We start from the raw sequence: 26,136 nt of genomic DNA, 5'->3' as shown, positions 1-26,136 counted from the left end.
AACTTGTGCTGACAAAACTAGTCCAACAATAAGTTAAAGTATGTCTGGTTTCATCAACATTGTTAACTCAAAAGGATTTAACCATATATTATGCACTGACTTGTCAATTCTGTTCACACTGATAATGACAAATAAAACTGCCAGTGTACTAATAATGTACAAGGAAAGATGGTGAAAATGAACAGAACATCACTATTACCATCACTTAAAAATTAATTATTCACTTCTGAAGACAGCTGGTTGGCGTATAGTTCACTCAAAAAAAGCACAATGACCAATCACCAGTGAAAGTTGACAGGTACGCCGTACAGCTTGCCCTTAGAATACTTTGTAAAATCAAACACTAGTGGATCCACGTTAGACTCTAGTGTATGCAGCATGCCAGATTGCCTGTACTCACTGCTTGTCATGGTTCTGGTAGGCAGTTGGTGGAACATTGCGGAGCATTGATGAAGTTGTGATGTACCGCAATTTGCCTTCCATAATGTTGCAAGGTTACTGAAGTCATGATATTGGAACAACTTTCTGTTACTTTGTTATCAAGACAGTTGGCAGTATGGCCTGATGACCACCTTTGAATGAAACCAGTCGCAACGTAATAAATGTGTTCCAGTACAGCTGTGGAGCTCAGAGTTTTGTTTGTTCCACAATGAACATCAACTTCTTCAGTGATTTTTACTTGTACATCTCTTTCAAGTCTTCCTGTCTCTCTTTGTGTTATTTCCTATAATTAAATGGTGACAAAAGACACTGTGCTTCGACTTTAAACAAACGGTGCAAACCTCTGTTCACTTACATAATGTCTATGTACAATGCTGTGTACAGTATGTAGTTATTGTTCGGTTAGCGATGATAGTGGCAGGAGATAAAGCATATTGGCATGAATTTTTTAGACTAGTTTCAGACTACTGTTTCATAACTAGCAAGTCCAGGGCACAAGAAAGATGACACTTCTTCTAGTGTTTATACACACTTCTTGGAGGCTGTTGTCACACTAGTGTCATGTTATACTAGTTACATCTTTTTTTATCCTCTATGAGCACTGTTTCATTAAGTGAAAATGGTAGGACATTTATAATCATGTTAATGCGAAGTGGGTGTGAATTAATACTGTGAACATAGAAAATATGAAGAAACCAATAAAAGATGTTGCGAACAGCAGGAAAACATTGATTCTGGTGACATGAAAGTAGAGTTGAACTGTATATTACCAGGGCAGATTTCATGAACTTCTCATTAAGATGGCTGGACTAGTGACTTAATGTTCTGTTACCTCCTTATCCATTCCCTGTCATCTTTTATCATTTAGTCTTTCATTGATTTTATTGTTGACTGGTTTTTCTCCCTTGTTGACTGCTCCTTCTCTTTTTCTGTTGCTGACTTTTCCCCTTTCATCCTTTCCCTTCTAGAAACTCCTCTGATTATTTCATAACTATCCAGTTACCTTTATACCATTTCAAGTTTTCTAAACTCACATATCGCTAGAATGTGATCGTCAGCTTGCTGTTCTAATTTTCTGTTGGCTTGGGATTCTGATGACTTTTCAGTTTTGCCACTTACTGTTTATTAAAAACAAAGATTCCAAGACTTACCAAGCGGGAAAGCGCCGGCAGACAGGCACATGAACAAAACACACAAACACACACACAGAATTACTAGCTTTCGCAACCGATGGTTGCTTCTTCAGGAAGGAGAGGGAAAGACGAAAGGATGTGGGTTTTAAGGGAGAGGGTAAGGAGTCATTCCAATCCCGGGAGCGGAAAGACTTCCCTTAGGGGAAAAAAAAGGACAGGTGTACACTCGCACACACATACACACACATATCCATCCGCACATACACAGACACTTATCATGTGCAGAACTTAGGTTGCTGAACAACAATGGGTGCAAAGGTTGGGTAGCTATGTTGTCTCCAGATCACGTTAAAGGGTGGGGAAATTCAAGAAAATTTCGAAAAAAAAAAAATTTCGTAAAAAGTTTCGAAAAAATAATTTCCGAAAAAATAAAATTCGAAAAAAAATTTCGAATAAAATCTCGAAGGATATGTGTGTAAATGTATTCAAAGGACTGGTTATGTACTGGCAGGTTATGAGAATGAGGCTAACAATTGTTTGATGAAGAAATAATGACGTGTAAACCTGTGGGAAGCTGCTAAAAAATGATCGGTTATGTGGGAAAAACGGGAATGGAAATAAAACGAAAGTCGTTGGAAAAAACTGAGATGGTTGTGTAATGGGTGAAAGGAACTGAAGCTGTGAAATAGTATTCACGAGTTTACACGAGTTTACACGAAATGTTTGTAAACTGTTTGTGTCTGTGTATGTCTGTGTATGTGCGGATGGATATGTGTGTGTATGTGTGTGCGAGTGTACACCTGTCCTTTTCTTCCCCTAAGGGAAGTCTTTCCGCTCCCGGGATTGGAATGACTCCTTACCCTCTCCCTTAAAACCCACATCCTTTCGTCTTTCCCTCTCCTTCCTGAAGAAGCAACCATCGGTTGCGAAAGCTAGTAATTCTGTGTGTGTGTTTTGTTAATGTGCCTGTCTGCCGGCGCTTTCCCACTTGGTAAGTCTTGGAATCTTTGTTTTTAATATATTTTTCCCATGTGGAAGTTTCTTTCTATTATATATATATATATATATATATATATATATATATATATATATATATATATATATATATATATATAAAACAGAAAGAAACTTCCACATGGGAAAAATATATTAAAAACAAAGATTCCAAGACTTACCAAGCGGGAAAGCGCCGGCAGACAGGCACATGAACAAAACACACAAACACACACACAGAATTACGAGCTTTCGCAACTGGCAGTTGCTTCGTCAGGAAAGAGGGAAGGAGAGGGAAAAATGAAAGGATGTGGGTTTTAAGGGAGAGGGTAAGGAGTCATTCCAATCCCGGGAGCGGAAAGACTTCCCTTAGGGGAAAAAAAGGACAGGTGTACACTCGCGCGCACACACACACACACACACACACACACACACACATATCCATCCGCACATACACAGACACAAGCAGACATATTTAAAGGCAAAGAGTTAAGGGCCTTTAAATATGTCTGCTTGTGTCTGTGTATGTGCGGATGGATGTGTGTGTGTGTGTGTGTGTGTGTGTGTGTGTGTGTGTGTGTGTGTGTGTGTGTGTGCGAGTGTACACCTGTCCTTTTTTTCCCCTAAGGGAAGTCTTTCCGCTCCCGGGATTGGAATGACTCCTTACCCTCTCCCTTAAAACCCACATCCTTTCATTTTTCCCTCTCCTTCCCTCTTTCCTGACGAAGCAACTGCCAGTTGCGAAAGCTCGTAATTCTGTGTGTGTGTTTGTGTGTTTTGTTCATGTGCCTGTCTGCCGGCGCTTTCCCGCTTGGTAAGTCTTGGAATCTTTGTTTTTAATATATTTTTCCCATGTGGAAGTTTCTTTCTGTTTATATATATATATATATATATATATATATATATATATATATATATGGTAAATCTTGGAATCTTTGTTTTTAATATCCCATTCTATCTGTGCTGGATCAAGGACTCATTGTTTCCTGAAAATTAGTATTTGTGATTATTTATTTGTGTTTATATCTGCTGCCATTTGGTACAATTTCTTTCTGTTGGCACTGTCATTTAATTTTGGAGATAAATTTGTCATATATTGAAATCAGACTAACTTTCGTTTGCCATGCCAGGTGACACTTTACATGCGCCGTGTACCAAGTGACCTGTCAGCCAGTAAACTTTGGCAGCATACAGACATGCAGCAACGAACGCATTTCCAGGACACCCCTAGTGAGTCGTCTGAGGCTGAATCCAGTGACTCAGATTCAGCAGAAGATGAAGACTGGGAATCTGGTAAGTAAATGGACACTATAAGCACTGATATTACTCTGGATTGACAGCACGCATCTGTGCTACACCAAAACAATGAAGATTGCCTATACTGTGTTATTTTACTTGTATTAGTCTAATGTGAGAAATCTGACATTTTATATATGACAAAAACCAAAAATGCACACCACTTCATCAAAATCCTTTCTATATTTGGTTTGGTTTGGTTTACGAAATCACAACTGTGCTTCAGTCAGAATTTGGTGTTAGACTGCGGATCATGTAGCTTAATAGCCAACAGCTATAGATAAGAATGTGGGGTGATCATGATTAGAACCTTCTCTTTAACAAAATTTTATTACTTTTCATTTTCTGTGTTTATAAGGGCCAATCAGAAAGTTTATTTGTAGGCGTTGGTACAGTGTATTATCCAACATAATGTGACTTTGATGTGGGTATATAAGCACCAACATGTAGGCAAGTGATCAGGATGGCAGTTGTGTCTTTCAGACATGTATGCAGTGAATGTGGAAATGTGAATTATAGTGACACCAAATGTATCCAAACAGGGTCAACATAGTGTTATTCTTTTCTTGGCTGCTGAAAGACAAACACTGATAAAAATCCATTGGAGAATGAAGAATGTGTATGGGGCATCATGACTGTTAAAAACCACTATTGTGGAATGGTGCACCAAGGGGTGCTGTTGCTTCATAATAATGCGCATACTCCTAACACAAATGTCATAATGCAGAACTTACGCCAACTCAAGTGGGGGACAATCAAGCCCCTGCCCTATTAGCTTGATATCTCCCCATGCGAGTTTTAGGTCCATTAGAAAAAGGCCTCAAAGGGTTGAGGATTCCTGTTGGATTAGGATGCGCAGCAGACAGCTTTGGATTTTTTCCACACAGCAGGACACGGTGTTTCACCAAATGAGCGTCTCCAACGTGGTGAAATGCAGGGATGATTGCCTTGCATTGATTTTGCATGTTTGGCGTGCTAATTCTGTACAGTATGGCCGTTAAACAAAAAACATTTTGGCTGTCTCCTTGTAGAATAATGCATTATAATGCTTACTACTGGTTTTGTAATGCTTCTTTGATGGTTTTAATTGAGAGAGGAGCACAACCCAACAACACTCCACTACCAATTATCAAAAAACATGTTAATACATCCAAAAGTTCTGAAATATGCCTTCAATTTCTTTGCTGAAGTATGTGAAGTGCAATTATGTGATACTTTTATGAAATCGTTAACTGAATACAGAAAGTAGAACTTTCCTTGTACTACATGAGTGTAAGTAATCATGAAAACAAGCATTCTTTATGGTGAAAGTACCTGCTGCCAAATGTGAGTTTTGTTGATTACTTAAGTGTAGACTGAGAGCTACTAGATTTTTCCTTATAAGTTAATCTGAATGGCTTCCTTACTAGCTTTCTACAACTCCCACTGGCTGTGTCAAATTTATTTACAATCATTTTTAGATAGATTGTTAAATTTTCAAAATTTAAATTAAGTATCTAAAAGAACAATTATGTGTAATGTCATTCGTACAATGGTTGCTCTCCTATTAAGGGATTATCAACATCCTATACTTAGTGTTAAATGTGCAATATAGATGACCCATTATCTAAGAACTTTTGGCAGATAGAGATATCTGAAATGTTTGGGAAGTATAGTTTCACTCCTTTTCTGATTACTGAACCAGAATCATAATACACAGACAAATAATTAGTTAGTTATGATTTTTTTAAAATTTATGTTCATTTTTTTATTCCATTTTTGCTTCTGTAAGTAAAAGACCATTATAAGTAGAAATGTTTTGGTTGTTCAGCAACAGTATACTGAGAGGTAACATAGTGGAAAATTAGATGTACATGTTTTTAGTAGTTCCTGAGATAATGGGTGAATTTTATTTAAGAAAATTATTTTTTGGAAATAAAGTTTAATTGTTGCATTTGATATTAACATACTACATGCATGCTAGCTCCTAGAAACAGCCATGCCCATAATCAGCTTTACCTGGACCCTGTTCTTGATCACCCTGCAAACCTAAATGCTTCTCTCTTTTCCTGCCTCTTGCTTCTTTAGTAATTTCCTCTGCTGCACACTGGGCTTTCATGATCTAAGTTGATCCATTAACTGGAACACTTACAATATGTTGGCTCCTGAGTGATACCCAGTTGCTCTAGTACCCTGATTCTTCCCTTACTACCATCATTAAATGTTATCACAAACGCCCAAGCACAGTGTTTTCATTCCCACAAAGATATTTTTTGGTATGCAGGTCCAAATGACATTATTGAAAGCCTCATTTGGGTTTTGCATTTGACCAAGGAGACATTTGGAAAGGGGGCCAGGATGAGCTGTCTGTCTGTATAGTGGTTTAATAGCTTCCATCACTGCAGATGGTATGCATTTTTGTGCCTAAAATGTTTCTCTGTACCCACTTTTTGAGCTTTGTGGTGCTTGCACCATGAACCAGTAACAGGTGGCAAAGACCATATATAGGGGTATCATCAGTGGATAATTTGATAGCCCACACTGCTCTTTTCATCCCCTGCAGGTCATGTGTTTTGTTTCTTATCCCCATTTCATAATGTTGCTGGAGTTCATAAATGTTTTTGTCTGTAAGTCTTCCTTTACCGTTTAGAGTCTCCACAAAATGCATGTGCAATACTGACATTTCTGATTAAACACTGCATCCAACTTCTTAACACAAACATTAACATAAATTCAAGGAATAAATAGCTGAAAATCCCAGCCATAGTTCTGGAGATTTGAGATAATTAAGGAAGTCGGAGCAGAATGCCTGGATGTTTTTATATGCACACTATTAATTTTGAAATAATAAAAGCTACACTTCCGATTGGAATTATTTCACAATTGATGCATCAAATTATTCAGGAGAGGTCAGATATTATTAAGAGATAATAACTCGAAAATGTCACTCTTTGACCAGTTTCATCACACACATATTCCCCTTAAAGTAGGAGAGAGAAACTGCCCACAGAAATAAGATGTTGACAAAACATTAGAGCTATGCACAATACTTCACTCCTGTCAGTTACTCAGGATAATAGTGTAGAACATTATTCTGCCTGTATTTTGTGTATTTTGTTTATGACTATCAATCTTGTCCTGACAATAGAATAGTTTGAAGATCAAGTGGTATACTGAGAATAAATGTGCTGTGGCTGCCGAGACATCACAAAGATACCACATTATCATGGCTATAAGATTACCCTCTCTTTTTAAACATGCTTATCTGCCTAAAATAAGTTAGCATTCTAAACTTATGCCATTTACTGTATACATTTCTAAGCTTATGCCATTAACTGTATATGTTTTGGTAATAAAATGAGAAATAAAATAAACAAAAAAATAGCTTACAATAATTTTTATTTTCACTTTTTTTTTGCTTACTGTTAAGCAATCAGATTTTTGTAATTTTTGTATTTGTGGTTAGGTGTAGTTGAACTCAAGGCAGTTGAGGCAACTCTCAAATTTTTGATACACTCGACTTTCAAGGTTTCAGAGCACCTCTAATATGCTAAAGCAGGGATTCACAGACTTTTCCTCTGATGGAACACCTGGAGAATCCTGATACTTTGATGGGATACTTTTTGGTTTTGAAGGCTAGTAAATTAAAAAAAAGAATAACTTGCTTTGTTGAATGATTGCTTCAGTTCTAAATCATCATTAATAACACAAAAAACCCTAATAAAACTTTTAAAAAATTATGTCACAAAGTGCAGTGAAAAAAACACCATATTGTTAAGTTTATCGCAGAGCAGTTATTCATTTCCAGTGGAACACCAGAGTTCCACGGAACACAGTTTTCCCTAAAGTAGACAGGCAGTGTGGCTCTGTGGTGGAATTCCTACATGTTACTTACGGCTCCTGTGTTCGATTCCTGGTGGTGTAAATTTTTGAACAAAGGTGGAAGTTCCATGAACATGTCCATCAAGTGTGAAACGCATAAAGGTGGAAAAAAGTCAGTGTCCCTCAAGACTGATAATCAGTGGATTGAGTCTTGTTTCGGTCTTTATTTTTTTAGTTTTTTTATTCTTCTATTGAGTTCCAACACCTGATACCTTAAATATATAATTCATCAAATATATGCTAGTTAATGCATATCAAATTGTGCATTTTTCATAAAAATGACACCACCTTGCTTCTAATTACATATGACATGTTAAAATCTTTTTTCATTGCAAATTCTTGATTACAGAAGTTTTACTGAAGATTATTAATAAGGATTGCTTCAATCAAAGAAAATCATACACATAAAAAATTAAAATTTTTCATCTTTATGTATTTTATTCTTCATGGAAGAACTCGTGGAACGTGCAACTTTGTTTAAAATTTACCGTGTGTGGGAACTTAACAGAGGTCACACACGTGGTAGGTGAGCAATCCACTACAGGGCCATGTGCCCCATCGAAATAGACATTATATTAGGCATTGTAGACATTTTGAAAACTTCAGTGTTGATTTTTCTCAAGAATTTTTGAGGGCTGCATCTAACAGCTTTGGCAAATTGATTCTGAGTTCTGTGCTTAGTTTACCATAAATATAAAAACTACAGAAATCTGATTGTCATGTAGTTTCCGTGTAAGTAAGTAGTTGAGTGACTAGTCTGTGGTACCACTACTTGTGATGGTGATGGTGATGGTGAATCAGAAAATCTTTTCCCTATTTTTACTAGACTATATAAGGTACATACAGGTAATTACCAATATACATACTAATCTAGATATCTAACACTCTTTTTCCACAGTACCCACACCAGTTCAGCTATTTGTCATCTCGCAGCACTAAATTTTGTGTGGACATGTGGCAGAATTTGTTCAGCTGACTTTGGAACCATCATAGGGCTGCTGCTTTAATTCTGGTGTAAAATGCAGTTCCCACATTTCACCACCAGTAACAATGCAGTCAGGAAATTGTCACCCTCCTCGGAATACCATTGCAGGTGATTGAGCGAAGCAATAATTTGTTTGCCTATCATCATATCTGCCAACAGCTTTGGCATCCACTGACTTGAAACCATCCAGTATCCTAAGGGCCCATGAACAATGACATAGACACTACCATATGAAATGCCGAGACCCTAGGAAATGTCCTTGAGGTGCACACGCAGATCAGTTTTCGCCATGCATACACGCAAGATAAGTTGTCATCAGTCACTGAACCCTGTGGCCTTCCTGCATTCTCATATGCGCACAAGTCTTCACACATTTAGCCAACTCACAACACCAACACGTCAAACTTCTCAAAGTGAGACACTTTTCTCCATATGTTCACTGCAGCATTTCACAGTGGTTTTCAGTGGGCATTTGTCCCTTGTTCCATAGAAAATGAATAAATCTCGGTTGCTCATACACTGTGGATGTGTGAAGCACACCCATCATCTTCAGCAGCAGACAGTAGCACCGTGCTGCGGAACTACTGGCAGACAACGCCAGTGTGGGGCAAGACTGGTCCTTTAAATACTTTCAGGATAGATTCAATTGCAGTTCTGGATTCTGCTCCAGGAAATAAGTATCCACTGATCCACCATAAATATTGAGGATTTATTTAACTCCCTCCCGCCATCCCACCCCACCCCACCCCATCCCACCCCACCCCATCCCACCCCACCCCACCCCATCCCACCCCACCCCACCCCACCCCACCCCACCCTCCAAAGTGAGGGCATGGTCACCTTGAAGCTACTCACTGGAAAACTGCTCCAGGTGAGCCTTAAAAGGTCTGTTAACAACAACATCCATTTCTTGAAGTTGTGAGGTCATGCCACCAGGAATTGTTACCTAGTCTGTGTTCTTCGTAAAGCGTGGTTGTCAAACAATCTAATGTCGGATCATTTGTCATCCATCCCTTTTCGTGGAACATAAGGGTGAGTCATGCAGGCAGTTTTCCTTTTGTTATATTTTACCTGAGTGGAATCACATATGGGATGATCTTCTGTCCATCTTCAAGTGCCCCCAACATTACTATTATTCTGGCTTTTCCATTTCCATAATTTTTTTATAAGAACACTTTCAATGTTCTTTATGCTGACAGTAACATTTCATGGCATATCAGAATAAACAGGCATTTAATTGACGTTGCCCATATGGCCATCAAATTGTCATGCAGTTTTCTAAAGTTGATTACATAATGCTGATATTTAAGTTGTTTTTCGTGAAGTGAAGTGCTGTGGAAGTCACCGAGCTATCATTGTCATGCATCATGAAGTAATCCCTGCCATCATATCATCATCATCACCGTCGTCGTCATGATCATCATGCACCAGCCAGTACTTGCATTGAATTCAGCGACATATGCAGTTGGACGATTCCTATTTATCTCCAGCATTTTCATTTGGATAATCTCTTTAGTAACTGAGAAGTCTTCATTGCATTTCTCACATGTGCTGAGCAACCTAAAGCACCAATTCATGCAACTTTTCCTGCCCCTGCCCCTGTCCCATGAAAGTTTGGCATACAGAATGGGTAGTCTTTAATTTATTCAGCTGGCACCATCTATGAACATTCACATCTGTGATACCACATTTTCTTCCTGTGGTGTTCCCTTCATGAATTGTTATTAACTTAAAACTAGTGTCATATTGGCTGCATAAACCAATAGTGAACTGCGAGCTCACAGATTCACATTTCTCAATAGTCATGGCTTTAATTTGCATGCATTATCAATTGCTACAATTTACAGATCTTACTGCATTGACAATACAAGCAAACTGAACGACAACAAGATGTCCTATGTCTCCATAGAGCTGAATTGGCAAAAATTTACCACTTAAAGTCAACACTGTTGGCAGCTCTGAAAATCAGTGGCACTGTGGAATAGTGGCAGCTTTAGCTCCCTTGTTGAAGCTCAGACATAATTTGTTGTCCCAGCTTTTAAGTGTTCTACATGATGGTGAATCTTTTTTTAGTATTAATTTGTCTCCAGTAGAAACTTACAGTATAATTGTGTTCAATTCCAACAACTGGATTCAGGCAAAACACAGTTTAAGCATGGTAGATGTTTGTAAAAAGCCATGGTACATGGTATGCATTCCTGTTGTTGGCAGCATAACGAAACTTGCTGCCCTTCTCTCTCTCTCTCTCTCTCTCTCTCTCTCTCTCTCTCTGTCTCTCTCTCTCTCTCTCTCTCTCTGTCCTAGTTCTTGCCCAAGCTGGTCCCACTGTCTCCCCTACTACCCTCTGTGTTGAGCTTGAGTTGCCAAAGTTTTGTACATAAATGTAACATGACCCTTGAATTAGGCTGTTGTACAATGTAAAAACATTGATCTCAGGAACAGCAGTTTAATCTATGACTGTAAGGCAACCTGTGTCTTATTGTTGGATAAATATGGTATACTGGGTGATCAAAAAGTCAGTATAAATTTGAAAACTTAATAAACCACAGAATAATGTAGATAGAGAGGTAAAAGTTGACACACATGCTTGGAATGACAAGGGGTTTTATTAGAATCACCCCATATTGCTAGACGCTTGTCATTTGGTGATGATCGTGTGCTCAGCCACCACTTTAGTCATGCTTGGCCTCCCAGGTCCCCAGACCTCAGTCCGTGCGATTATTGGCTTTGGGGTTACCTGAAGTCGCAAGTGTATCGTGATCGACCGACATCTCTGGGGATGCTGAAAGACAACATCCGACACCAGTGCCTCACCATAACTCCTGACATGTTTTACAGTGCTGTTCACAACATTATTCCTCGACTACAGCTATTGTTGAGGAATGATGATGGACATATTGAGCATTTCCTGTAAACATCATCATCTTTGCTTTGTCTTACTTTGCTATGCTAATTATTGCTATTCTGATCAGATGAAGCACCATCTGTCGGACATTTTTTGAACTTTTGTATTTTTTTGGTTCTAATAAAACCCCATGTCATTCCAAGCATGTGTGTCAATTTGTACATCTCTATCTACATTATTCCGTGGTTTATTCAGTTTTCAAATTTATACTGACTTTTTGATCACCCGGTATATGCAAGAAATTCCTCACAAAATTGTAATTAATTTCATTTACGCAAAGACTGATTTTCCCAAGTGTAAATTGATGCTTAATATTTGAATGACAGTATGCAAAATGTGTTATTTATTGATTTCTGTATCTACAAATCTGCTAGTCATTACTAAGCCTAACTTGATGCAGAAACGAAAGAATGTGCGACCAGGTATGATCATGAATGTAAATTTGGTTTTGTAGAAAAACAATCTGAATTTAATTGTTTTAGGGAATAAAGTTAAATTTATTTCTAGTTCAAATTTCTGTCAGTTTGCAGAAATAGCTCTTCTCTTTTCTACCTGTTGACAAATTTGTTGGTGATTATAGAAAAAGTACAAAACTGAATTGACTGTCTTCTCAAATTCTGAAGTTGGCCCATAAGATGGAATAGATTGAATCTCCCCTCCCCTCCCCTCCCTGCGCTTCACTTCACTCCGCTCCCCTCCCCTCCCCTCCCCTCCCCTCCCCTCCCCTCCCCTCCCCTCCCCTCCCCTCCCCTCCCCTCCCCTCCCCTCCCTCCGTGCGTGCATTTTTTTCCTCTCCATGCTGATGACATGTCATCCCTCTTTAAAGTTGACATATGTAACATGACATTGTGCTTCATATCTCTCAAGTAAGAAGTGAAGTAGTAATGCTGGTAGGACCAGTTTCTCAAAAATGCAAGTCCTCTAATTGAATGTCATGAATAATTTACAGAAAATTCCAGCCAGCATTATTTTACCATATAAAATTTCTAATAAAGTAGTCAATCAACCATTGAAATATGTATAAGAAATTTGGTGCTTTGTTGATTACATGTTGGTCTTCCAAGAATAAATTAAGCATTCTTCAACATTGATATGTGAGCTTTAGAGTACTATAGCTATCAAAGTAAGCAAGCTCAATTTTAGCAGATAGGCAGGTGTCTTCTTTACAAACAAAATTTTGTTTACTCCACTTTACATACCACAGACTTTATGTAATAGGATATGAAAAACTTATCCTATCCCCATCTTTTCAGTTAGTAATACAAACTAAATGTGACCAAGATTAATACTTTATTATGACTGCAACAACCAAGGCCAACTATCGTAGCAATGGAAACTGATGAGAGGAAGAGATGTCTTCGAATGTTAAGTGCAAATATACATTGGTCATAGACAGCAAAGGACCTGGAAGAGCAGTTGAACAGAATAGACAGTGTCTTGAAAGGAGGATATAAGATAAACATCAACAAAAGCAAAATGAGGCTAATGGAATGTAGTTGAATTAAATCAGGTGATACTGAGGAATTAGATTAGGAAATGAGACACTTAACATAGTAAATGAATTTTGCTATTTGGAGAGCAAATTAACTGATGGTTGAAATAGAGAGGATATAAAATGTAGACTGGCAATGGTAAGGAGAGTATTTCTGAAGAAGAGAAATTTGTTAACATAGAGTATAGATTTAAATGTCAGGAAGTCGTTTCTAAAAGTATTTGCATGGAGTGTAGCTATGTATGGAAGTGAAACACGGACGATAAATAGTTTAGACAAGAAGAGAATAAAAGCTTTCAAAATATGGTGCTACAGAAGAATGCTGAAGATTAGATGGGTAGACCACATAACTAATGAATAGGTATTGAATAGAATTGGAGAGAAGAGAAATTTTTGTGGCACAACTTGGCTAGAAGAATTGATTGGTTGGTAGGACACGTTCTGAGGCATCAGGGGGTCACCAATTTTGTATTGGAGGGCCGCGTGGAGAGTAAAAATCATAGAGGGAGACCAAGAGATGAATATGTTAAATAGATTCAGAAAGATGTAGGTTGCAGTAGGTACTGGGAGATGAAGAAGCTTGCTTAGGATAGAGTAGCATGGAGAGCTGCATCAAACCAGTCTCTGCACTGAAGACCACAACAACAGGAGGGAAAAAGAAGAAAGAAATGTTAGTACACCTGGAAAGCACTGCCGATTTTGACCCGAAGGATGGCATATGCCACCTGGATGATAGATGTACTGATAATTGTGCAAACGTCGCCTGCTAACAGATAGCATTGTGGCACAGCTGCCTCAGTGCCATCTGTGTTTACCCTACCCTTTAGTAGTAGGGAATGCTTGCAGCCAGAAGGCTCAGTGTGGTGAAGCAAGCAGGCAACCATGCCATGGAGATACTCACGCTTCCTGGATCCAATGGAGTGAGTATCAAAAGGTGTGGAACTGTGGCCTTCAGAGTGGCAGGATGGTCCTTTTGGAGAATTGCCACACAAGTTGGACATGCTGCATCATTTGTGCAACAATGCCAGTATCAGAGGTCACATGAACATTCTCACATCCATAGATGAGGTTCTGGATGTCCACAAAGTACAGATGCCTGCTGTCATATTGTAATGACAGCAGTGGCAGATTGTACAACTACCACAACACAGATAAGAGGGTTTGTGAGGCCAAAGGTGTTAAGACGAACTTTTGTGAACCAGTTATCACCAGTGGGACTATGGGCATGCACACGTGTAGCCCATCTTCCACTTGTGCCACAGCAGCAATATGCAGGGCTCAACTGGTGGTTTCAGAGGTTTGCTTGGAAGATGGAGTGGTGCGCCATGCTCTTCAGTGATGAAATCAAATTCTGCCTGCACACAAATCATTGTTGATTGCATGTACGACATAGACCTGGTGAGTGCCGACTTGTAGAGCACATTTGTCCAAGACGCATTGGCTCCATGCCTGGTCTTATGGTCTTTGATGTGATAAGCTACAACTTTTGTTCACCTTTGGTGTTTCTGGAAGATACACTAACCAGTGCTTGGTACATGCAGAATGTTGTTAGAATCTCTCTTGTATTGTTCTTGCAATGGGAAGGTGTGTGTTGTTCCAAACGGGATAATGCTCACCCAGACACTGTCCTTTGAAACTCAACATGCTCTGCAAATCATGCAGCAGCTTCTCTGACTAGAACGAATCTCTGTATTCGCCTGGAACAAGAAGTGGCTTGTGTGACTTGTCAACCAACAATTCATACAGAATACATGAACAGTTCGAGCAGTGGAATAACATATCCGAGAACAGTATTCACAATCTGCACGATTGATAAGATGCCAGAGTTTCAGCATCTGCGTTGCTGCCCATGGGGGCTACCCAATATACTAATATGGCTGTTTCATCACGGGTTGATACGTGATATTTCAGAACTGCTCGTGCTATTGATCTGTAAATGTAACCATTTCATGTACTCATTGTATACTGTTACAGCAGTAAATCTTCAGTGAATTGAAAACCTCTAATTGGGTATACTTTTCTTTCTGTGGTAGTATATGTACTTATGGCATCTTTCTGCAAATTTCATGCTATATGAAGAGTATTCATAAAATCTTTATTACAACCTTTAAGAAATCAAGCTACGGCCATGACTTGGTGACTGTGTCAGTTCTCTAAGTATCTTCCCTCCAGTGCAACACATTTTTCTGAACAATGGATGACCTGAGCGAGGCTTTGGTTATAGAAGTAAATACTTTGGCTGGTCATGATATGTTCCACTACGAAAATCACCTTGCTTTCATTCTGGAAATGCCTGCCACTCAGTGCTTTATTCACTTGAAGAAAGAGGGAGAAGTCACTGAGTGCCATGGTAAGGGGGAGACAAAATTTGATAGCTCAAGGAAGCAGCATATGTAACTGTTTCCTGTATAGGATGAGCTGGGGTTTTGTCATGGAACAAAACCACAACCTTATGCTGTATCCTGCAACTGTTGTTTTGGCTGCTTTCCATAAATTAGGAGTTTTCATTAGTATGCTCCTATGATGGTTTGCTCCTTAAGAGGATATCTGTTAGCACCATACCGGGACACTCCCAATAACCAATCGGCATCATCTGCCAGGTGATAGTTGGGTCTCCACCTATTTTGGTGGTAGTGCATAGGCATGCTTCCACTGCTTGCTTTGCTCCATTGCCTCAGGATCGTAGTGATATGCTTGGTGCTTATCCTTGGTGATTAGGTGGCTGAAGAAGACAGCTGTATTGATCTGACACAACTGCGATATTTCCACTGCTGCATTTGTTCAGGGGCATTTTGAATGGGTGTGAGCAGTTGCAAAATCCACTGGAGAGTGACTTTTTCATGTTCAAAATGTTGTGGAAGGTTTTGGTAATTGATCTGTGATCTTCATTTTTCTCTCTATGGGCTTGGTTGTGCTGTGCCTTGCTCCAATCACCAGAGCCGTCTCTTTTCTTGGGATTCCTATTTCTTCGCTGTTATTCTGCCACTTCATTCTTAGTCATTTAGACTAGTTTGACCACTGTCACATGATGGTTCATTGTTGCCTTAAGTTTCCTACAAGTGCACATGAATTGTTGCAGCAGTGTTCCCGCACAAATGCTGAAAATGAACTACCACATAGTGTTCCAATTTAGCAATGAGCTACATCACTTTGTTTTGGCTTCTTTTGTGGTGTGCTATGGTTTTATGTGATGAGGTTTTCACTGCCTACAAGGACTGCAGACATGTACCGGCAAACAATCAAAAAATTAAGTAACTTTATTTTTGATGTGATAATTATAACTCTGACTTCCTCTTGTAGACTGTAAATGAAAACAGAATTTCAGGGCTCTTCATTTTATGTGAAATGCTAACAGGAGCAAAACCACAGATCACTGTTAACATCTAAACTACATTCAGAGTTGCTGAGAATTTGAAAAATATTCCTTTATGCACATGAAAACGATCAACTTTTGACAAAATAATTTAATTGGATAGATAAAAAATCTACTCATCAAGTGTTGGCAGAACATAAACATAAAAGGAGGTTATAATTAGGCAAGCTTTTGGAGCCAGTGGCTTCGTCTTCAAGCAGAAAGGTTCAAGGCGATGGAAGAGGGGTGAAGGAAAAGGACTGGAGAGGTCTAGGAAAAGGCATAGATTTCGGGAGAATCACCCAGAACTATGGGTCATGGGAGACTTAATGTACGGGATTAGAAGGAAAAGCTGATTATAGGGGACTGCATTGGATGAAATTTAAGAACCTGAGAGCTTAAGGTGGAAGACAAGGTAATTGCAAGACAGAGATTACTGTGTAAACATCATACATCAGTTAATCAGAGTGAGAAGCTAAGTGCATTGTACGTAACAGGGGTGAGAGGGGGACAGTGAAAAATAGACGGGTAAGACAATGACAGATGTAGAAAACTAAAACCAAGTGATGAAAAGAGTACTTATCCCTATCTTACATGTTTAAGCTATCAGGTTTTCGAATCTCATCCACTACAGTCCCCAACAATCAGTCACCTTCTCACCTGGTGCGGTAAATTTCACCTGACCCACAGTTCTGGGTGAATTTCCTGAAATGTACCCCTTTTCCAAGACCTTTCCACTCCTTTTCCTTCACCTCTTTTACTTCCTCTTCAACCCTTCAGCCTGAAGTAGGAGCCACTGGTTCCGAAAGCTCGCCTAATGATCATCTTCTTTTATGTGAGAGTTCTGCTGCTGCTTGGTGAGAATATTTTTTATCTACCCAATTAAATTAATTTCTTTATGCTCATTTGACACACGTTTTCCTCATTGAAACTCTACTTTAGACATAATTTCAAGCTGCATTGATTATTTGGCAGGTATTAGTGCTAGGGCTTTCCTGCCAGCTGTCTAATCCACATGACCTTACATTGTTCCCTCACACATAAAACTCGGAATGTACAGGAGGTTGTGCAGTATGAAGAATATCTTATGTGGATGAGAGCGAGTGAATCTGGCAGCCAAATAAGCTGTAGAAGAGTTAGCTCAATGACTAGTTTCGAAGACTGTGAAAAATATTAAAAGCAAGTCTGTCAGAGTTACTTGCGTAAATTAAAACTGAGTGAGACTCATCCTTCTACATTTTGTGGTGGTAAAAGAATATAAAATGTAACAGCATTTTCCTTTAAAGTATTTATTACTCACTTTTTGTTAAGTTTGATTTTTTCACATTTTGCAGATCTAGTAGGTGTTTGAGGATCACATGAAAGAAATATACTCTCAGTGATAACTTGAACCTCATAAAAATAACAGGAAGGGGATTGTGTACTTAATACTTATTCATTTCAGAATACAACTTTAGGAGATGTTAGAAGTATGTTCCTCTTTTGAGGGCAGAATGAAGAGTAATCAAATAATGTGTTCAAGTTGTTCCAGTCTGTGAAATTATTGGGTAGTGAGGGAGTGTGCCTTTGCAGCTGGTTGGAGAGTTGGGGCATGGAGATACAGCATAGGAAATGTTTGGGGACTGGGTTTATAATGTACTGTCTGCCTGTGAAGACTGCAGTAAGACTTAAACCATTCTGGGCAAGTGATTGTTTGTTACTGCAAATGTTCTCTACATGGTGCTTCGACTGAGTAGGAGAAATTTTTTAGTGTGGAAAGATAACAGCTATGGAAGTGGTAGGTACTATTGGTGGTTAGTGGGATTTCTATGGGCAGAGGTTTTTGTACACCTGTTGGAGGTGGATGATGCCATCCCCTGTAGCTCTAGTAGGGCATCATGTATAAACTGCTGTGCTATTACACTAACTCCAGAAATTTGAACCTGTGTTACCTGTTGCACAGTGTGTGTTTTTGCTCTCCATTACTGATTAGTTGTACTAATATCTTGTAGAATCTTCTTTCAGCAATGTCTGACAGATTTGTGTGTGGTACGGTGCAGTCATTTGGCCACCGTTTACACTATTGACAATTTACAGTTTCCCATAAACTGTATTTGATTCTTGACACTACCGTGGGACCTCTAGTTGTTTCACTGAGTTTGTGACATGCAACAGAAAACTGGAAAAGTAAGTGTGCACAAGCAATAAAGGTTTTAAGATCTCCAGTATCAAGGGTCACCATAAATTGATCGATTAACCACTTTTCTCACTCAAGAACAATTTGTAATAGTGTGTTCCACCTAGAGCATTGTAACTGCCGTTGAAATAATTCTGTAAATGTTTTTGGTCCAACCTATCATAAAATTTCACATTACATTGTTGCCCTTGTAAATCAGACACTGCAAAAAAAAAAAAAAAAAAAAAATACTGTTCTTCATGTAAATAATTACAGTACCAAAAAAGATATTGACAATGATAAAACAATTCGGTTGTGTGGGACGCTGGAACTGGTACGATGCTCCTAATGGCAGGTGTCTGGGTGCTTCATTAACATGTGTAAAAGGAAGTTCACATATAGTTTGAACAGTATTCATAACAGCTATGTGATAAACGCACACTTGTTCTTAAATGAAAAGAAAAGAGGGGAGAGAGAGAGGGAGGGGAGAGAGAGAGAGAGAGAGAGAGAGAGAGAGAGAGAGAGAGAGAGATGGAAGTAAAAGCTGATAACACACATTCTTAAATGGGAAGTTTATAAAAAGTTGTGACTAATAGCACATTTGTGTAGGATTTGTGTTTTAACTAGGTTTCAATTTCCCTCAGGCTTTGAGTTAATCTCTGTGCTGAAATGTAAGGACTTGTAATTGTTTCCCTGCTGTCACTTTTTTGGGATAGGCTTGCTTGCAGAGGCAACACCTAATTGCTTGTCTTATGATCTCAAGAAGACCTACAGTACTTCGGGACACAATGTCCTTGGAGAGATTCACAACTTAATTTTTGAAATGATTCCAATCTGTTTTATTTTGAGAAAAATATAACCGCCATTTGTCTGTAGAATAGGTTCTACTTCAAAATCTAGATTCAGGCCTTATGCCATTATCAAGTATTAAAACTGCAAAAGATTAATGCACAATAAAAGTATTACGAAAATGCAGGGCTGACAGTAAAATCAATGTATGGGCTGCATGATTTGTTCTCTTACATATTATAGGTCATAAGACTTGAGTATAACCCAAGTCATCAAAATATGTATCTTAGGTTATATAAACGAATTTTGTCAAAAATAAAACTGAGAACATTTGATCATTTACTGGCCATTAGCATGACTTAGTTGATATGTTGTGGAAAAATAGATGATGAAATCAAAGGTTTTAAACTTTGCTACTCTGTACAAACAGTCACTGACATAAACATAAGTGAAAGGCATCACAGTTTGCACCATGTGATCTGTGGTATGTCATGGGAATAGGTAGTGGGACATACTATTATACAAGCTGGTTATATTATCTTAAAGAGAGATGGCAGAGGATGGCAGTGTTTACATAATATAGTGTGAAGAGCCACCTTTCCAATGTGCATGTGAAAAATGCGACTTAGATCATCATCATTAAAGACAGATAAAAGTACAATCTTGTAAAATTGAAATATTCGAAACATGGTGAACTATACTATTGATTATACGAAGTTTAGTGTTATCTGAACGTCTCTGCAAGATTGTAAGGTGTTAGTTTTACTGTATCGCAGTGTGCCTGGACACTAGTTATGTAGAAACACAGTGTCTTTCTGTCATTGTTTTTTGTCATCTTCTGTGGGTCTCAGTTCTATTTCTAAGCCTACTTTAGTTTAGAGGTTGCATCTTTTTAGGGTGACCTGCTGTTACGTGCTGACAGCACGTTGTGTATTGTGCATTCTTGGTGTGTTTTTTATGATGTAATCACACTGTTTTAAGGCATTTCTCTCTTCACTATTGCCTGTTATCACAAGTGCTCATTAACAAAATGACTTTAGTCTTCTTTTTTATGAAAACATGTATAACCATTTCAATAATGCTACAGTTTTGTTGGGTGTGGCTTCATTACTGATAGTATACAACTTTGCCCAAAAAATGTGTGTGCCTCTGGTTTTAGCTGATTCTAAGATAAATGTCATTAGTATTATGTGTTTTACCTTGTGTCTGATTTTGTCTTTAAATTGGTGATAGGAAGATAATTGGCCCTTGCTCCCAACTTTTCATTTTATATAAATCTTTGACAATTAGTATCTCAGATGAAACCAAGACACTTCGAACTGTTACACAGGGTGTCCCTGATATGTTGTGGAATACTTCGAAGGGTTGTAGAGGGCGTCTTGAGAAGCAAATCGAGGATAGGAACCCATGTCGGGATGTGTCATTCAACAACACTACTGAATGTCAGATGTGGGAACTGGTGCTTGCTTCTACGCCACCTCTTCAGCAGCAAACATGACTTTGTACACTGATGGACTGTAGGTGGACTGTATCACAGTTGTTATTGTTATTCACTGATCATGAATGCTTGCTGTGATTGTCAATGGAGAAAATAGAACTAGCTGCTGCATAGAAATTCTCTCTTATGAATGCGATGCTCCGTTGCCTCAGTACATGATGGTTTCAGGCATGGGTTTCAGACCATATTTTATTTTTCTTTTGTGTACCAAAAAACATTGGAGATTTTAGAGGGTTCCAGGAGCAAAATAATGGATGGAAACCAATATGTGAAATTTTGGTCCATTGCAGCAACAAAGTATCACATTCATAGAGGACAAGGCCATTCTGCACAGCACCACCCCCTCTGCTCCTGGTGGCCGTGCCCCACCACCCTCTCTGCTCCTGGTGACACCTCCCCTGCCCCTGCTATCGTCTCTGACCAGTGTGTGTATCTGGGGGGGGGGGGGGGGGGGGGGGGAGCAACTGCTACACCTCTGCCCGTAGCAGTTCCCTACCTCTGCCCCTGGTGGCCCCCTACCTCTACCCCCAGGCTGCACTGTGACTCTACTCTGTACCCCCTCAGCATGTGGCGACTCACCTGCAACTACTTCCGGTGCACCCAGTAAACCCCCCTTGTGACCCCATCCCTTTTGCCCTCTCTCACCTTAGCTGCCTTCTATCTACCCCCTGTTTATCTCATCTCCCCCCCACCTGCCTCTCCACTGCTCAAGTGTGCAAATCCACTCATACATGCCATGGAACCCAAGTTGATACTAGCTATGTAACAAAGCTGCCATGCAGAGCAGTCTGGATGTCAGGGGTTTTGATCGGTACCCCAAAGGGAGCAAAGTGATTCTTACACTTGCAGTACTTCTTCTCAGATAATTGTACAAACAATATTGATAGATCACTTTTCAGCGGTTATTTCCTGCTTCCTGTCTCACTGTAATACCACCAAATTAACTCTCGTACTTGCTTTTTCTCCCTTTCCCCTCCACATTTTCACACTTTTCTCTTTCATCCCATTTTCACTCGTTTCACCCGTCCTTGAAAACTGCTTTAAGCCTTGTGACAAATTTCATGAAATACCTACTGAGTATTGATTTTTTGGAAACAGCACTTTTTTAATGCCAAGAAGTAGGGGGTGGGAGAGGGAGATGGAGGGAAAGGGGCTGGAGCAATAAGATGATACAATAAAATGTAATTCAGAAATCTGCACTGAGCACAACTCAAACTGTCAAATGAGTAGTTAGCAGACAACCACATCAGTTGACATAAGAGACTTAAAGCAAAGGCAAATAAAAACGTGTACTGAAAATGACAGTCAGCTACTTAAACATCAGTATCACAAACAAGAATACTAATATTTTAGGTGTTTACAATTGCTAGAGTTGAGAAGGCATTTGTAAATAATGATTTGACCCCATGCCTCGGACTTCTTTTTGTGCCATCTCACAGTACAGATATATTATTAGTGGTCCTTTCTTTCAATAATCTGACACTTCTCTTGGCGTTTTTGACATAACAGATAATTATGCGCTTGAATGCCCTCAGTACATTGCTGTCAAGATAATTTCTTTACAAGATGTCTGATTGAAATTGCCCTAGTGAGCTTTTTCATTATTAAAACATTACAGTACATAGGATACACATTAGCACTGTTATTTGCTGCATGTAAGTTGATTTCATTTTCTTTATATATTTGAACACACAGCCACCAGTAGATTGCACTGTTTTGACAGGTCCCGTTTGTGGAAAACTTACCTAATTTGTAGTTCATAATTTGTTCCTCACAAGTTTACCTTCATGTTAGATAACCAGTCCTCTCTGCTACACAATCATGAGATGATTGCTAGTAAAATGTTAGAATGTGTGTTAATTTGCCAGCATCATTTCAATGTGTATGTAATGTGTATTGTGATGAATTTAAATTTTTTGGTGTTTGCTTTTCTCTCTGATTTCATGTGCAATTCAAAAAATTCTCATGCAGCTTTTTTTCCTCACATGCCTACACAGTGGATTCCGCTGAGCGAAGGGTTGGCAGGTATCGTTTACTTTCTGACTCGGAATACAGGCATGTAAATGAACTATTTGAGTCCTGAAGGCCCAATAAGGGCTGTAATGGGTTAACTTGCTTACAGTAATCTGAAGGTGGGAGAACAGTGAACAAACAGTGTGTCCATTTTATAGAACCATTTTACAAGTGTACAAAACCTTGAAGAAAGGTGTATAGAAGATAAAAAGTATTTTCGATATTTACCTGAATTTTTGTTGCCTGGTGCAGAATTATTTATATCTGTTTTTCATAACTGTTCATCAACATTATTCAAGACAACTGTGAGGAAACATTGTTAATATTTCTCTTATTTCAATGAGTCATACAAATCCACATTCAAATTTTCACTCCTGTAGCACTGTGCTGTTTTAGCTCAACTAAGAAATAAAGATACATTTTCATTTTCTGAAGTGATCTTTGAATGTATGATGTGGCACAAAATTATGGAAGTTTTGTTCAAAAATTTCTGCTTGTATTTTAAAATATTCTGGATGTTTCTATTATTAGATGATGTGAGGCAGTGTTTAGTGCAATACAAATAAGTTGAAATGTCTTGTAAATTGAAAAGCATTTGTGTTGTGGCTATGTTTCATGTAGTTCACAGAATAAATGCAAGGTTTCTTGCTATTATTTCAGTCATATTTTTGCATTTGTCATTATCGCAGTTTACTGTTGACCTAATTGTCTAAAAGACACCCTTAATCTTGTAAATGAACAACATAAATCAGTTTTTGTCATGAGTAAATAAAATGAAATGAACAGTGAAGTTTATGTTGCATTTTCATTTTGATGCCTAGGTCTTTGGACTAGGAATGTACTTCGGTCCTTTCTAAGCCACTGTTACTTTCTTTTTATTTCTTTAAAAACAAAAAAATAAAAATGCTAAGGAAAAATGCTGTATGATCTTGAAGATTTCCATGTTCATATGTACGTCTGCATTGCCAAGAAAACTGATTTACAATTAACAGGTTGTGTCTGAGGTGTTGGTAGTAGGTTTGTATGGTTTTAGTTGACTTTCCATCATTCTTTAGCTGCTTCATTTTGGCAGGAGTATGTCCTCTTAGACCTGTTGTCTATGTTAAACTTAGCATAACAATCACCATAATAAACATTATACTTCTGTTTAGTGTGGTGTAGAGAGATCAGCAGTAGGTAGTGTACGGGACCTCCATGGAGATCTGAACAACAGTTAATTCAGTGCTTCCTGCTTCAGCCACTCTCATCCATTAATTGTGGAGCTTCCTATTACACATTCGGCCACAGCAAACTGTGTAAAAATATTAAACACTTTCATTTGTCATTTTGGACATACATGGCCCCCGTGAAGTAACTGATAATACATACTACGATTATTTAACTTTCCAGAGACAAAACATGGGATATGTATACAAACAATGGATTTATAGCCTTGGCAATAGATGTGAATGAGCACTGCATTGAACAGGTCTTTGAGTTCTGTACTCCAAAGATAGACATGGAATCTTACAATATCGCATTTCTGGCAATATAGAATACTCCAACAAGAATTTTACAATTGTGTGTGGAGACTCTAATATTAATTTTCTACCTCTGATAGTTTTGACGAAGGGCATCAGAGTTACTGATTCTTCCTTTGGTTTATAACATTCCCAGGAGAATTGTACGAACATAGTGCAAAAGAGATTGCTAATTTATTTCTAAATTCAACTGTCATTCATGAAATTGGTGAGTCCTGTAATAAACAGGTTGTCAACCATGATGGTCCAATGTCAGCAATAAATTATAGCCATGAATCAGAGGTAACTGATAAGAGAGAGGTAAAATTCCACAGAATAATGAATGGTGACTCAGTTTTGCTATTCAGGGGGGATTAACAGGATGAACAATGAGGAAAAGTGTACAGAAGATCCACGTATGAGGGATATTTGGAAAGTAAGGTCAAAATCACTGCAGCTAACAAAATGTCACGCAAACTTTGAAACGCATATGTGCATCACCTACTGGCATACCTGAATCACCAAGAGAGACCATTTGCATTGTTATTGTCCCACTGTGCTGTTTACAGTGTTAGTTCAAAATGTTTAAAACAATAGAGCAGCTGCTGACTGTGAAATACAGTCAATGATTTACAGCAGCAGATATTCTTTGATAGATAAGTGAGGTGTATAGCCCAAATGCTATGAGTGACAGCAATGTGCATAAGTGGGTGAGAGCTGTCCAGGGAAGATGGGGAAAATGTCAAAGATGGACTGCGATCAGACCAGCCATCATCGCTCTGAGGATTTGGTCAAAGCCATGTACAAAAAGATTCACAAAGACTGGCAATTCACAATTGAAAGTATAGCATTGGAATTTCCAAATTTGGGTCGAACAATTTTGCGCTTTGAAAAGTTGCAGTTTCACAAATTGTGGGCACATTGGGTTCCCAGGCTGTTTACTGAGAAATGCGAATTGCGAATGGACTAATATAACGAAGATGATCAATTTCTAGAGACCATTGCTGCAGGGATTAAGACTGAGGTTTTTCACATGTCCCCAGACACACACCAGTCAATGGAATGGCATCAATTGACATCACCAGTCAGTCAAGGCCAGGCAGACCTTATACAAATTATACTATTAAACTAGATATGCAAGTGATCTCTAATTATAGAGCCATGTGCCCCCTTTCCCCATAGCAAACATTTTTGAGAAGATACAATTCAACAGTTTTTATAACCACTTTTTTGAGAAAAATCTTTTAACAGCAGCTGGACGTGGCTTCCGTAATGGCTTCTTTACTGTGAAAGTGATAAATGATTTCGTAAGTTCAGTTCTAGTAAAAATAATCAAGAAAAATGAATTTGTTAGTATTTTCTGTAATCTTGTCAAGGTCTTTGTAGAGATTATAAATTCTAAGACAGAAACTAAACAGCAAATAGCTCAGGATCTAATAGCAACAGTATGGAAAGTTGTTAGAGGAGGAACCAGAATGACATGTCATTAAAGGCATTTTCCATGCATGTTTAGTGTCTTTATCTCAAGAGTGGAAAATGGGTCACATTAGCAGATAACGTAAAAAGAACAAGAATAAGATAAAATTCAGAGGGGGTTAAATATGGTGTCTTGGCTAACTGTAGTTTTTAATGTATACAAAAGGTTTAACTAGAACATCATATACTCTTCAAGTACTGTAATGTTTGCTGAAAGCTAAAGTATACTCATAAAGAGCCCAAACTCA

General features: G+C 38.5%; 1 protein-coding gene across 12 annotated transcripts in view; it reads left to right on the top strand.

Moving 5' to 3' along the window:
• Window positions 1-26,136, top strand: part of LOC126336552 (phosphatidylinositol 3,4,5-trisphosphate 3-phosphatase and dual-specificity protein phosphatase PTEN-like) — a 177,760-nt gene that overhangs the window by 47,256 nt on the left and 104,368 nt on the right. For 8 of the 12 annotated variants that reach the window (XM_050000389.1, XM_050000397.1, XM_050000393.1 and 5 more), the window contains one exon: window positions 3,698-3,860. In XM_050000389.1, the coding sequence (XP_049856346.1) occupies window positions 3,698-3,860 (163 nt within the window). Of the gene's footprint in view, window positions 1-3,697; window positions 3,861-8,622; window positions 9,441-22,897; window positions 23,577-26,136 lie in introns of those variants that run through there. The other 4 variants (XM_050000394.1, XM_050000388.1, XM_050000390.1 and 1 more) reach the window with 3 other exon arrangements.

Source organism: Schistocerca gregaria, chromosome 2 (assembly GCF_023897955.1).
Source record: "Schistocerca gregaria isolate iqSchGreg1 chromosome 2, iqSchGreg1.2, whole genome shotgun sequence".
Lineage (NCBI taxonomy): Eukaryota > Metazoa > Arthropoda > Insecta > Orthoptera > Acrididae > Schistocerca > Schistocerca gregaria.
The sequence above is the reverse complement of the archived record's forward strand: the minus strand, read 5'-3'. Positions and strand labels throughout refer to the sequence as shown.